Source organism: Polistes dominula, unplaced genomic scaffold (genome assembly GCF_049000335.1).
Source record: "Polistes dominula isolate Pdom_NZ unplaced genomic scaffold, Pdom_raw_medaka contig_15, whole genome shotgun sequence".
Classification (NCBI taxonomy): Eukaryota; Metazoa; Arthropoda; class Insecta; order Hymenoptera; family Vespidae; genus Polistes; species Polistes dominula.
In genome coordinates, this window is record NW_028300915.1 from 7,544,267 (window position 1) to 7,559,918 (window position 15,652).

Below are 15,652 nucleotides of genomic sequence, written 5' to 3' on the forward strand. Positions count from 1 at the left end.
ATCCATGCCGTACAGCTCTCTCGTTCTCTCCCTTCGCCTACCTACTACTCTCTCCCACCCTTCTTTTGCTATAGTGCATGCCAACATCGCCGGAGAAGAGAGAATCGTTACTATGGCGAGATCAATATGATAGGACGGCGCATGCCTCGGTATCCTTATACTTGAACCCTTCGCCACTACTCGCATTACCCACGTCTTTCTCTTTCTCTCTCTCTCTCTCTCTCTCTCTCTCTCTTTCTCTTTCTCTTTCTCTTTCTCTTTCTCTTTCTTTTTCTCTTTCTCTTTATATCTCCCTCTCTACCTCCTCTTCACCACCACCCTACCATCTCAGCGCGCAGAGCAAAACGTGTGCCGGCAGATCGTAGGTGAGCACGACGTTGACTCAAGTCACTTCAGTCAACAGAGAGGTTCCTATGCGGGAGGACACCGTCTTCTATTCCTCTTAACGCCTCCATGCGCTGATTTTCTTCTACCCTTATCTTTTTGACACTATTTTTCCTTCTTTCCTCTATGGTCCTTTCGACGTTGTGATCTAATTTTCTTCTGCCACGATTCAATTTGCAAAATCGTATCGTCAAGAGAATATCCTTTGTCAAGAATTGATCAACGTGCATAAAGGAAATGATCAGAAGAAATCTATCCTTTTCAATATTGATACTTTCCTCGAAAAATATTATAGCTAGTGTAATCATAATTTGTTTAATATACCTACTCGTTTTATCTAATCCTTTTAATTTAAATGCTCTTGTGTATTACCGAAGCATACATGTTTGTTTCTTCATCAACAGACAGTTCATTAACAGTTACCATTAGCCACTGATAGATTTAAATTAAGTAACTCGATTAAGAAATACGAATGAAATAATTATTGTACGAGCAAGTAAATGATAAATCGATATAACATAATACATAAAAGCATTTCCGATGGTCCAATGTTAATCGATAATTATGTTTCCTCTCTATCTTTCAACCCGTTAATTATAATTGCCCAAAGTTTAGCGATAAGTGATTTAACGATAGGAATTTCAGATTTTAGGCAAAATACATTTCGAGGAATAGTTTGAAGCATTTGAGAGGCCGATGAGGGTAGTGCAATGAGCAAGGAGTGTATACTTCTAAAGTTACATACAATGCGCAATTTTGCATTAACCATTAGCATAGTTACGTATAATTGGACCAAAGTCTACTATTCGCTGTCTTTCGTGAGCTTAAGATTTCTTTTAAAGCCCGTAAGAACACTACCATTTCGAAACTCACAAGTTTCAGATAAAATTAACAGGAAATGCCAAAGGAAAAGGACGCGTTATCATATAGCACGTTCTTTCAACAATATCCTTTCTGCGGTTAATGATCTTTTTCTCGAAATTATATACACTTCTGTTTTTTATTTTTCATCGTTTACGTCGCCGTCGAAATATGAATTAGAAGTATGAACCATCTGCATTGCAAAAAGACGTTAAGTTTTCCATTCAAGACACTGGAAAAAGTAAATAAATCTAACGGTAACGAATCTAAAATATATATGCGGTTGATAGCATATATATATACATATGTATATTCCTTTCGATAAAACAATAAGGTGAGAATTTTGGAGCATTAACAATTAATGTCAAAACAGGGTCGTGATAAAAATCATTGGCAAATTGCTTCAGTGTCTTACCTCAATGCTTTGCTTCAAGAGTTTATGTTAAACGTCATCTGTAAAGGAAAGTGTACCTAAGTACTTACTTACAAATTGTCTTTTCCCTCCTCTCATACCGACATGATGTCAAATACATTTAAGTTACCAGAAAATATCTACGACATTCAGTTTCAGTTAAGACATAATTAGATAGTTTGAAAAGCTGTCGAAGAGACCGTCGTCGACTTCAAGCCTACGCGCGAGACTATAACCTTTTGAATACTTTATATTTTACGTAACACGTCAACGATAATATTCACAACGGATGATCCCATTAAAATGATTAAATTAAACAATATATATCATTTCGGATAATCTCCTATCGTTTTTTTTAAGATTTGTTTTGTTCATTGGTTTCTTAGGTATATACGATATCACCATTAATTCCTACAACTAGTACAACCTTCTCCTTTTACGAAATCTGACACCAATTCATAATTACATCCAAGTCATTATAAGCAAGTGCGACGTTAAAATGACATTAAATTTACATCTCCGTAAAATCTACGATACTTGCTTGACGGATTTGTTAATCTAACGAGGCAAATTATCTAACCTCATTCCATAACTTATATTTCTTACATCTTTCACGGTCAATCTAAAAGATTAGGCCAAATTTAATTACAGACTTATGTTTTGAAAATATTCTAGAATTGCTAGTAAATTTATATCTATCAGATGTCTGCTCGTTGATAACATTTATAAAATAAAAATTCATGCTAATATGATTAACTTATAAACTAATTTTCATAACGATAGTCTACAATTATAATCTTTTGAGTATTTTATTTTACGCAACATATATCAATGATTAAATATTCGTAAAGACACTTGATTAAAATCTTATACTTAATCCTTATTACTTGGTTACTATTTCAAATAATCTTCCTAACATTTATTTATTAATAAGTGTTCATCACGAATCATACACGAACCATACGGCTTTATTTTATTTAAATATAACTTTTCTGATACAAATAAACACGATAGATTAGCTCGATTTATTCAGAATTACGAAGAAATAAACGTATCTCTGTATGAGATCGATGTCAACGCTAAAACAATCCTTTAACATCTTTCAACTCAAAGGAATCTCTTGGGTTACATGATAATACGAACAAACGCTTTCAAAGAACTTACAACAACCTGTCGCGCCGTGACGCACTTGGGAAAACCTGGGACGTGTCGTCAAATGTTTCAAGAAAATAAATCTCTTAAGTTATAACTAGAAATACCTTATCGTACTTAGTTTTACAGTGAATTTTTGAAATTCCCTCGAGAAATATATATCTACTATAAATGATATCGATATGTTATAAAAAATAATGAAATATATTATGCTACTTTTAAATACGACATTTGGTATAGAATATATAATTTAAAAGTTATTATAAATATGAACTTTTAAGCGCCTTACTATACTTGCATATATGCTGCTATTAAAATTATTTTTCATGTAAAATATTGCAAAAGTTTAACATAATTCATGCACTAGTAAATCCTGTTCAACACACAAAAGAACAATTTTAGAAAAAATGCTAGTCTAATTGATTGAAACAAGCTATTCATGCTACAAGTCATTTTAAATCACATATACCGTATTTTTCTTATTTATAGAAAAGATCAAATTTCTAATCTAATACGAAATAAAGAAAGAAAAAACAAATACTTCTTTCCCCGTATTAGGGATCCTATAGGAGGGATGCGCCATGTACATTGTTTGGGGACCGGAACTCGATTTTGCGAGCGAATAATTCAAACATTGAAATAATTATGAAATAATGAATTGCATCAAATACAGAAAAAAAATGAACTATATTTAATGATAATTAAAAATTTATATTAAAATAGAATAGGTTACACGAAAAAATTATTATAAATTCAAGCGGTCCCCCAAAATTTTCAGCCAATGGCACATGAGCTGAATATGAATGGCGCATCCCTCCTACAGGATCCCTACCCCGTATTATACCGCAATCGTCCTAGTGAACATTTAACAGTACTTTCTAAAAGATTATTGTCGACTTTATCGATAGTACATAAGAGAGAGATTAAACAATTTTTTGTAAGGATGTCACTAGTAAGACAATCTAAAAGACGCAAATATAAGAAGTATATATATTCAAAGAATACAGAAGTTCCATAGAAGTTCAGAAGTCCATTTTTCTCCTAACCAGATTTATCTTAGTTACTACCGTGACTACCAGTGAGCGACAGAAGGTACTTAACAAAGAATACAGTATTTTTTGATAATATATGATATAGACGGGGAGGTGAGTGCAAAAAAATGCAACAGTTTTCGAAAACCTGATATTTCGATATTATGTAGTATTTAGGGTGTATAGCAATAACCTGCCGTCAGTCAGCCAGTTTCTTTTTCGATTAGCGGGGGGACGGCTTCAAAGTTGTGAAAAAACCATGTATGTCGCAACAGTTTTTTAAAATCTCAAAATTGGTATACAAGTTGTCAATAATAGGCAAAGTCAAAGAAACATAGTCAACCTGAATTTTTATTTAACATATGTCGTCAGCAATCGATACAAAAGCGCGCCGCGCGCGAAATTACGCGCTCGACTCAGCTCTCGAACTATAATAAATGATGCACGCGGCGCGCTGTTCTATCGACTGCTCACGGCGTATATTAAATAAAAATTCGGGCTGACTATGCTTTTTTTATTTTTCCTATTATTAAAAACTTGTATACCAATTTTTAGATTTTAAAAAACTGTTGCGACATACATGTTTTTTTTACAACTTTGACGCGTTGTTGACGCGTCCCGTTTCGATATTTTGAAGACTGACGGTATCCACATCATTTTTTAGTTAATTCACTATTCAGAAACCAATTTTGAGATTTTAGAAAACTGTTGCGACATACATGGTTTTTTCACAACTTTGAAGCCGTCCCCCCACTAATCGAAAAAGAAACTGGCTGACTGACGGCAGGCTATTGCTATACACCCTAAATACTACATAATATCGAAATATCAGGTTTTCGAAAACTGTTGCATTTTTTTGCCACTCATCTCCCCGTCTAATAGTATACAGTAAAGCCTGTTTTTGTGCGGAGGATAGGGACCGAATAAAAAATCGTACAAAAAAATATTCAAAAATTTTATAAATACTTACATGTAATAAACAACTTTGTACAATATAGTAAATAAAATTTTTTTTATGCGGCGGAGAGGGGCCGCATAAAAAAAGTCACACTTAGAAAATACATCAATTATTTACGAAATAAAGCAGAAAATGCTTTCCAACAAATTAAATAAGTAAATTAGACCTGAAAATATTTTTTAAACACTTAATTTTTCATTGTATACATACAGAAATTTTCAAAATATACATTAAATAATTCACTGCTACTCGTAATCCAAAACGAGTATTTTCTTGTGACGAATTGGTTTCATATCACTTTCGTCGCTTGAAGATACGATTTCAATTGATTTTGGCACCAGAAAGTCAGTGATCAATTTTTGTGACGTAAGTCGATTGGTCAGTTGCTTGTACACGTTACGATAGCAAGAAATGCATGATCTTAGCTTTTTGGGGAATTTCAAGCTTTTTTAAGAATTAGTATCTATTTTAAGAAAATGCGTTTCCAATTTTAGAAATCCGGATCCCTGCATATATTTTATCGGCTGTAATAGATTCCAGTTCTTCTTGTCTGTCTTTATAATCTATCAAATTATTGATAATGTCACTATCGTTGACACTTTCGTCCTCAATCATTTCGTCCAGATCATTTTCGCCGAAAGTATCAAAGTCCTCCACTGATCTTACCATATATGCGAGCGCAGTAATTTCAGATAATAACGTGGACGCGTTTTCGATTACATTTCGATTAATTACACATTCAGGCCAGATCGCTTTCCAGCACTAATTTAATGTGTGTTGTTTTATTTGACCAATTACTGCAGTAATATAGTTTATGCAGTTTAAAATTGAGAATTTTTTCCAAACTTCAGTCAGGCCTAATACATCGTTCTCTAGTTTCTTCACAACGTAGCTAAAAGTTAATTTGAGATAATGTTTCTTAAAATTTACGATTATGCCTTGATCCAGTGATTGTATAAAGTTCCATTATCGTCAAGGAGTCCACGTAGTCAGGGTTTGTCCATACATGTATATGTACACTGATAGGAAACATTAAACTGGTACCAACGCCGCTGAAATTCATATACCGCATAAAAAAAATCAAACGAAAAAAATTGCATAAAAAAAGATCGCACAAAACATATCGCACAAAAAAAAATCGCATAGAAAAGGACCGCACAAAAACAGGTTCTACTGTATATGATATATTTTTCGATAGTATATATAGTATAGTTATATTGTATAATAGAATTTTAAATAATTATATTGAGCCCCAGCAAAAAAATCAGGGGGACCGGGGGGCTGTGCCCCCGGCGGGGGTTGGAGGCGGAGTCCCCTACTTAAAAAAATTTAAAAATAAAAATAAAATAAAATATAAAAAAACTTAAAAAAAAATTTAAATATAAAAATAAATAAAATATAAAATTAGATTCTATTAAAAATATAAATTATTGTTTAAGTTTAAAAAATATTTTTTTAAATAAAATTTAATTAATTAAATAGGGAGTGTATAAATTATTATTATTATTAATAATTGAAGCATGCACAGTAATTTATTAAAATATTCCTAAGGTTAAGAAACTAGTTCGCATGCGCTAAAAAATTGAAGCATGCGCACTAATTTGTTACAACATTCAAGCGGGAGGGAATGTCGCACTTTCGCCCCTGAAAACAGGTTCAAGCGGGCGGGAATGTGGCACTTTCGCCCCTGAAAACAGGGAGCAAAAACGAACTTTCGATCCATATGTGAGAAAAATAATAATTTACTATTGGAGTTGTTATTCATTTTATACTTTTCTTAAATTTCCGTAAATTAATAAAATGGCAACAAGTATTGCAAAGTTGATTGATTAATAAAGTTCAATAATTTTTATTGATTACACATTATTTTAAAATAGAAAAACAATTTTTTTGAACTATTTCTTCATAAATTTAGAACTATAAATGTATTATATACTTTACATTGAGTAAGAAATGTCATTTTTCATTGTTATTAATTCATTTATTAATAACCAATGTAAAATATATAACATTATTAAAAAATTTTCTCCCTTCATTAGTTTGCTTGATCGTCAAATTTTAAATAAATAATTTAACACGTTCCCTGCTAAGCCGTTTTTGCCCAACGGAGACAGTAAGAAAACGCTGCATTTCTTGTTATAAAGAAAATGTTAAAAAATTCGGCACTGAAGTTGCGCGACAGAATACTAGAAGAGTAGTGACGTTCTGCAGTGATTGCCCAAACGAACCGTTTTTATGCTGCTCTTGCTTTAAAAAATTCAAACATTGTATGTAATTATTAGTTATTGTGTATATAACGATTAAACAAATATATGTGCATATGTCTGCGTGTACCATTTATGTTACACATGGCCTGATGGTCAAGTTTAACGTGTACCATAAATGGTACACGTGGCATGGAACGTGTTAATAAGCAATAATTACATAAATCTGTTGTGTCTTATACAACACGGTTTCACACAACACGGCATTTTCTAAGAACCTATCTACCTTGTTATAGGAGAGTTACCTGGTTGAGCGCTAAAGAATCTTAGCAGCTTCAGCGCACCCTGAAATAAAACTTTATTGGTTCTATATTTTGGGGACACTTTTAAACAATGCGATCGTTCTCATGTGTCTCTATCTCTGTCAGTTGACACTGAGGTACGAAGTGCTACGAAGTAATTAGAAGTCGTTTTTTGTTCTCTAAGTTTTACAATGATATTTATTATATTTAGTAATATCATTTTGCTTTCTAAAATTAAAAAATTTATATTCATAGTTTATTTTAAACCTTTTAATCACTATTATTATAAATTGCTGGTAAAATCTAACGATAATCACCTGCAACAAGAAGAAAACTATATTTATCATACAATCAAGTGATACAATAGTCTGACATATAAATCGTCCAATTCGCAGATGCACTTTTGAATTGGAGTCTTCACTTATTTTTATCAAATCTCTATTTACCGTTGCAATAAAATTTAATTTAAAGGCGTATTAAGTTACTAAAAAAAATAATATCTATTAATTATTATGAAATACTTTTAAACTGCATTATATAGAAAAGAAAAATAACAAATTTAATAAAATACGATCACAGTGAAAAATCTTAAAGAAGAAACAAGAAAAAAGAAATTACTTTAATATTCACCGAACATTAATTAAGCTTTAAAATTTAATAATAAGGGTATTTTAATGTTTTTGACTTATGTATCTTTTTAACGATTTAGACACGAATTTGGTATCCCAAGGAGATGGAATGATCCATCATTTCCAATTACAACTACAAATTAATGACGAGCAAAGAAACAATAGAATAAAATATAAAATATGACTAAAGAACCATTCTCACAGAAGGTTCGAACATGATGTTGAACCTTTGAAAATAATTCAATAGCCTATAGTTGCCCTCTTAAGCCACAATTAAGTAGAGGCATCTTCGGCATATGCCTCTTCTTTCTTCATTTCTTGAAAATTTGGACATTTCTTACGTGCGAGCAAGATAAGATCTTTCATACTAACTTTGCAAATGAACTCGTATTTTGTTATAATTCTAATTCTCAATTATTAAAAAATTCATTTGCATTTCACTTTCACTTTTCTAACTCGTGGACCATCAATGAACTTAGAGTTCATTGACCATGCACGAGAACATTTAATCGAATGTCCAAGCAAATAATGATTTCCCTCGATGACCTAATAACACTTCGCACTTTTAACATCGAGTAATAAAATCGAATTTAAACAAAAAGTGCAATAAATGTAATGCATTTTCTTGCAATACCTTCATTTCATTAATTCGTTATATTTAATTATATCAAATATTTCTAACTGTAAGACGAAATCGCAATAGTGCGTAGTGCTAATCCTGAAATACTTAAAACTAAGTATCAAATGCTTCAAAGAATTTGCATATTTGATTCGACTTTATCTCGTTTGAGATAGAATCGAAATAGAAATGAATCTTTCTAATCGTTGCAATCCCTTTGAATCATGATACATAATAAAGATTACAGAATAGTCACAAAATAAATTTACAAATAAAGCATAATAGAATGAGATATAATTTCGTGATAATCCTGTGTAAACCAGGAGGCGGAATTTCCACTCCAGAATGGAAGCAAGGCTAGTGCCTTTCCTGGATCTTACCTACTTAAAATTAAAGTTTTCACATTCGCTCAAAAAAGTATGCTACCTGTCGACATATTACCCATACTTAAAAAGACAAAAGATATATATCCACCCACTCACTCCACGATTCTCACACATTTCACCAGGGTGCAAAAGCCTAAACTAGAGTGCTTGTTCCGGAACACCTCCGACACCCTTGTTCAACCACGTTTTCTAAACTTATGTATTAATAGGTATATGTACTGATTGCTGTAATCTGTTGCCAAGGCTAGTGATTATTGCATAAAAAACTAAAGCAAAAATAAATGTATACATTAGTACATATGCATACTAGTAATATAAGAGTATATCAAAGTTTCCACAAATAAATGCAGTAATTCTACTATGCAAAACGATTATCAAAACAGAAAATTTTGAAATTATTAGAAATATTTAATATACATATAAAAATATAGAAACGTCTATTTTTTTCACATCACACGTGATATGTAGAAATAGTGCTCTCTGTATTAAATGATGTATTAATTAAAAATGATCGCAAAACGATTTACAGTACACACAACCTAATATGCACACACAGGTGTAAAGTACATTGTGCAACCACACTTGTAAACCACACTTGTTACTTGATAAATAATGAGTTTAAATATTTTTGAAGTAAAAACTTCTTTAGAATCGGAGCAATTTGAAAGCGGATGAAATGATGAAACAAAACATACGACAGAACACTACGAAAGAAAGACAAACATATATACATATTGTATATAGGATTGAGCCTGCGAGAGAATGAGATAGAAGACAGTACACATTTGTTTCTTATTATCTCGGTCTCCTCTTTATGTGGTGCTTCGTAGTCCCCACTCCTGGCTACTAAACGTTGTATATCTGTGTTTTTGTGTGCGACTGCATACTACGAAGCATAAACTCATATTATTTCCATACATACTTTAAAATATAAGTTAGTTTTTCAACTGGGCACTAAACTATCCACGTTTCTCAAAAGCAAAACTGTATTAGCCTTCACATAAGATTGAAGCATCATTAAAATTTAAAATACCCATTTATAGGATCATATCTGTAAAATATCTTCAAATCATCTCAGCGTAAAGCTGAATCGATATAACTGCAATGAGGAGTTATAGCTCTTTTTTATAAGAGTAACAACGATTCAGAATATTATTGGTAAACTGATGGTCGTTCGTACTTTTAACTTAATAAAGAAGAGCTAGGAGAAGCGGAGCTTTCACAGTAGATATTAAGGGGGTCATCCCATGTGACTGCCTGTTTTTTAGGGATTTTTTAGGATTTTTTTTCTACGACCAGTAAATAGATAGAGCTTTAAGTTTATTATCATTTATTAACATATATTTCGACAGTATAAATATAAATTTTAAGCTAAAAATATTGTGTAGAACTTGAGTTACAGCGTTCTGAACACCCCCGCCTCGAAAAAATGAGCTCGCACTTCCTCCACGATTCCGGCTGATTGGCTTATCTGAAACGAAAAAAAAAACGGCGTTCTAATCTGTAAGCCTAAATGCACGGAATGGACTATTATCAAATGAATATACAAAAAATTGGACTTTTGGTAGACATTTGAAATAAAAGTTGCGAATTTTGCGTTTTGTTTTTGTTTTTTGCTATAAAAAAATCGAAATTTTGGAAATTTTCGATTGATAATAATTCATTTCATGCGTTTACATGTGTTGAGTGTGCCTTATAAATTTCAAGTCATTCGGTCAAGCCGTTTTTGAGATACGATGAAGGAAAGTTTGAAAAACACAGTTTGAGAAAAACGCGTTTAAAGTTTCAAGTCCATAAAAAACTATGAAAATCTCAACTTACCCTCAATCGGCGATGCCTGGTCCATAGAATATTCCTTCCTCTTCCTCTTGAAACTCTTTTAAAGCAGATTGTTCAGCTCTTGAGTCAATCCTGGCTTTTTTAACGACATCACTTACGCGTCGCTCAGAACGTGAGATTCGCTTTTCATCACGTTTCTCAACATACATATGGGCTTCGCGGCCAATGGGGCACCCCATAACCGACATTACTTTTAAAACACCTTTAAAACCTTCATTAAAGATGATAACTGATAAGTAGCTAGCAATTTCAACAATCTTGGGGTCAGAATGAAGATGCTTAGGAGCAAAAGTCCAAATCAACGAATTCAAAGATTCGTTATTGTTTTGTGTCTCTGCTCCTAAACAACGAATAAATAATTCGTCTTTCGATAAATCTTCGAAAACCGGTTTGATAGCTACTTGTACTTCTGGTATTAGAGGTGGTTTATCGTGATGAAATTGGTCGAGCTCATTCTTAGCTTCTGCCTTACGCCATTTACATCAACTGTCTTCACCTTCTGGACAAAATTGATGTTGAGGGTTTTTATCTGAAGAACATTTGTGATAAAACGTTGCCCAAACTTCCTTTTTCATATCTATGAAAAGAAATTATTTGTAGTTGTTGCACTCTTCGAAGTTCAACCAAGACTAAAATAACTTCGGTAAAATATTTAATAACTATAGAAATTTCTGTTTAAGCCTGTAGAAACTTGTCTAAACTTGTATAAATGTATATATGTATAAAAGGGGGGTTAGGTATAAAGTCGACGATACACAATAGGCCCGGACCCCAACTGCCAACTCAGCGCTCCAAACAGCTCTTTTTTCTACCTGCTGTATCTTTAAAACGACTTCGAATTTTCAAAAATCACTTTACTACCGTATTCTAGACATGTTAAGAAAGCAATTTATGAAAAAAAAAAATCGATTTTTTGAGCCCATCACATGGGATGACCCCCTTAAACGAACATGTAAAATTACATAGCGTGGAAAAAATAAAATACGTAGGTTGGAACTTAAATAGTGGCAACTATTTATTCACAACCGATACAAAAGAGTTACATGTTTGCACCTGTTACTGTCCTTCAAAGTAGTCACCAGCGTTGTGTAGAACCCGTTGCCAGCGATGTCGAAGGCGTAGTATACCGTTAGCAGAGCCTGTTCTGTTGATGGTGCGAATGGAGCGGTCTACTGCCTGTTGAATCTCTGGAACAATTCTGAAGCGAATGCCACGATAGGTTCCGTATGAATTGACGGAAATGCAGAAATGGATGCGTTACAACGCTGCCCAGACGCACTTGGAGCGCTATGAGCGCGAAGGAGAGGCTTTCTTACGCCGTATCGTAACAGTGGATGAAACATGGCAGTAGACCACTCCATTCGCATCATCAACAGAATAGGCTCTGCTAACGGTATACTACGCCTTCCACATCGCTGGCAACGGGTTCTACACAACGCTGGTGACTACTTTGAAGGACAGTAACAGGTGCAAACATGTAACTCTTTTGTATCGGTTGTGAATAAATAGTTGCCACTATTTAAGTTCCAACCTACGTATATGGTCACCAATAGAGTTCAGAATATGCCTAATACTGGAACTTTAGTTGTCCAGAATAAAATTTTTGAACGGGTCAGCAACTCTAGGTATTTAGGATCGATCATAAATCAGACGAACGAAAAGAATCAATTTAGGCAATGCATGCTTTTATTCGGTCAATAAATTACTTAGCTCGCGCGCGGTTACTGTCTAGGCGATTAAAAACCAGGATATACAGAACCATATACCTGCCGGATATATAGAACTATACCTGCCGGTAGTCCTTTATGGTAGCGAAACGTGGTCACTTACGTTACGGAACAAAAAGAAATTTAGGGTTTTCGAAAACAAAGTTCTTCGTATAATCTTCAGTGCAGAACGCGATGAGGAAACGGGTGAATGGAGAAAACTCCATAACATAGAAGTACATCGATTGTACAACAAATATTAGTCGGTATACCGAACGAGAAAAGACCACTAGATAGGCCGAGACGTTGATGGGAGGACAATATTAGAAGAGATCTGAAAGAAATAGGATATGTACGATCTGTAATCCTAACGAACCCATATAAATTTATAAAGTTTCATAAACGTTTTAAAATATCAAGCCGTGGACTCTTCTTGTGAGTTGAAAAATTCGTGGCGAAGTAATCTATCTGAATCACGTCAGGGTCACCAATTATGGAGCAATTGCGCTCTATAATAATTAACTAGAAGGGGTTAGAATTCGAAGGAATATATTAGGTCGTCCTAAAAGTTTCTTCTTTTTTTAATAATTCTACGGGCACAATATTTTTTAGGTTGAATAATTTAAAGTATAGAAAAATGTAAAATAGCGTAGAATTGATATTATTTAATAAAATAACGTAAAATACAAAAAAAGTATATTACGCATGCAATATTGTTTAACTTATCACCACAAAAAAAGAAGAAATTTTCAGGATGACCTAATATATTTATTGCACAACTCAAATAATACAAGAGAACGCGCTATAAAAATAAGCTTAAGACTAGTCGACCAAACGTGTAATTACTGCGAAGACTGGTAAGCGAAAAGAGAGCGAGTAATAGCTGACCCGTTGCTGGTCGCGCGTATAGTTCTCACAGATGGCGCTTTGGTGGTCTCGATCGGAACGCACCTATCGACGGAAATTGATACCGTTGGATCAAGGCAGCCACAGTTAAGTAGGGATCCTGTAGGAGGGATGCCATTTCATCCATTCATATTCAGCTCATGTGCCATTGGCTGAAAATTTTGGGGGACCGTTTGAATTTATAGTAATTTATCGTGTAACCTATTCTATTTTAATATAAATTTTTAATTATCATTAAATATAGTTCATTTTTTTCTGTATTTGATGCAATTCATTATTTCATAATTATTTCAATGTTTGAATCATTCGCGCGCAAAATCGAGTTCCGGTCCCCCAGCAATGTACATGCGCATCCCTCCTACAGGGTCCCTACAGTTAAGTACCTACTATCGGCGACTAGTGATCCCGGTAGCAACTAAGATGAAACTGATTAAATTGAAAAGGGGATTTGTGAACTTTTGTATACTTCTGTATTCTTTGCTTAGGACAAATATTCTATAATAAATTAATTAGCATTATCAAATTATATTAAGATATACTGGCTTTATAATTAAAAATTTGTATTAAAATTTATTTCATTTATATTGTATATATTTAAGTTTAAATATATATATATTTTTAAAGTTTCTTATAAGGCATACAAGAAAAATTATATTTTATACAAATATTTATGAAAGAGAAATGTATCAGTATGTTTGATATTTATAATTATTTATTTAACTAAGATGTCTCAAATCAATCAAGGACAGAAGGTAGACACAGCAGATATTTTGGCAAGATATCAAATCATATCAAACAAAATTAAAAAGTAAAAAAATTTCACATGACTAATTCATCTTTGTTAAATTAATAAAACCATTCTAAAATAAATTCTAAAATCATTTTTCAATAAATTTTAGACGTTTTCTAAGAAAGCCTAATATTACAGAAGCCAATGATCAATTTTGTAAGTAGTATTATACTATTATATTTGCTAACATTTTTTAGTATAGTTTTATAACAATTCTGTACATAGGTGCTTTGGCTGTTGAATGCGAACAAAAAGAATTATGGCAATATGCAGGCTTATGTTATTTAGCAGCAGCTAGATGTCATGGAACGTTAAAAAATGCTTCTTCTGAAATAAGCTTGCTAATTAAAGCTGGTAGGCAGTTTTTAACTGCGGAAAAAAAAATAATGATATCGGTTGTCCATCATTAGGACAAGAAAATATGGTGGTAAATAATTAATTATTCATTAATTTTTTCTACTTTTAATTGATATCTTAAATCATAAGCTTAAGGAAATATATTTTAGACAGCAGTCAGCTGTTTTCGTCATTCCTCATTGCGTTGTAGCAATCAAATGGGATTTAATACATTATCTGCAGGACTAGCAATAGAATTAGCATTATCATTAGGTGCCAATTCAGCTGGAATTCAACAATTACGAAAATCGATTGATACTTTTCCAACTCCAAAAGGTGTTAATACTTTGATTTCTTATTATATCGAACAAGGTAGAAAATTTGTTATATTGCATAAAAATTATAACTATAGATATATATTATGATCATTTTTAAATAATAATTTCAGGTGATCATGTTGCTGCTTTAAATGTTCTTAATGAATTTGTCGAATTTGTAAAAACTTACATTAATATCGGTATAAGAAGCAATTACAATGTTATTTTACGTCGGTAAGTATATTTATATTATTTATACAATATATTCTTTTGGTAACATATGAAGGTTCATCTATAATTTTAATTATAATATTTTTTAGATGCGAAATAACAAGAGTTCTTTTACTTTTAATTCTCCAACCATCACCTAAAAGGCTAGCACCGTCATTGGTGCAAGTTTTAGAGAAGTATACGTGGGTTGAGGAAGGTACAAACAATGGTTTGTATGCTTATTTCTTATTTAAAAATTATTGCATAAATTAAAGTCTGAAAATTGTATATATGTTACAAAAATTATTTAAACATTATAGGTCTTGATATGAGCGAGGATGAACTTTTATTACTGCAATCATTGGTACTTGCTTGTCAATCACGCGATTTTCAAGTATTATTTGAATTAGAAGGTGAATTATGGCCATATTTCAATGCAGAACAAAAGGAATTATTGCATAAATTAATTAAAGTATTGACATTACAGTAAATATGTGATAATTGTATATATATATAAATATATTTATAAATCAATTAACATTTAATAAAGCTATAAACTTTCTTTTATTATTTTATTCTCTCATCATGATAAGTATTGCAGACTTTAAAT

General features: G+C 32.4%; 1 protein-coding gene and 1 long non-coding RNA gene across 3 annotated transcripts; one reads left to right on the forward strand and one right to left on the reverse strand.

Annotated features, from left to right (window-relative positions):
* Positions 1-10,251: 10,251 nt before the first annotated feature.
* Positions 10,252-13,323, reverse strand: LOC107072203 (uncharacterized). 2 transcript variants are annotated; one of them, XR_016175931.1, is made up of 3 exons: positions 12,888-13,323; positions 10,760-12,817; positions 10,252-10,409 (listed from the first exon to the last, which is right to left on the reverse strand). It is a non-coding gene; the product is annotated as an uncharacterized LOC107072203 (long non-coding RNA). The 2 variants fall into 2 exon arrangements; XR_016175929.1 differs by having other exon boundaries at positions 10,760-13,323.
* A 406-nt stretch (positions 13,324-13,729) lies between these two features.
* Positions 13,730-15,604, forward strand: LOC107072091 (40-kDa huntingtin-associated protein). The gene is given in 8 exon segments (XM_015331719.2): positions 13,730-14,197; positions 14,289-14,335; positions 14,405-14,560; positions 14,563-14,606; positions 14,686-14,887; positions 14,964-15,066; positions 15,153-15,271; positions 15,363-15,604. Coding segments are annotated over 8 exon segments (924 nt in total). The 5' UTR covers positions 13,730-14,114; the 3' UTR covers positions 15,533-15,604.
* The last annotated feature ends 48 nt before the right edge of the window (positions 15,605-15,652 follow it).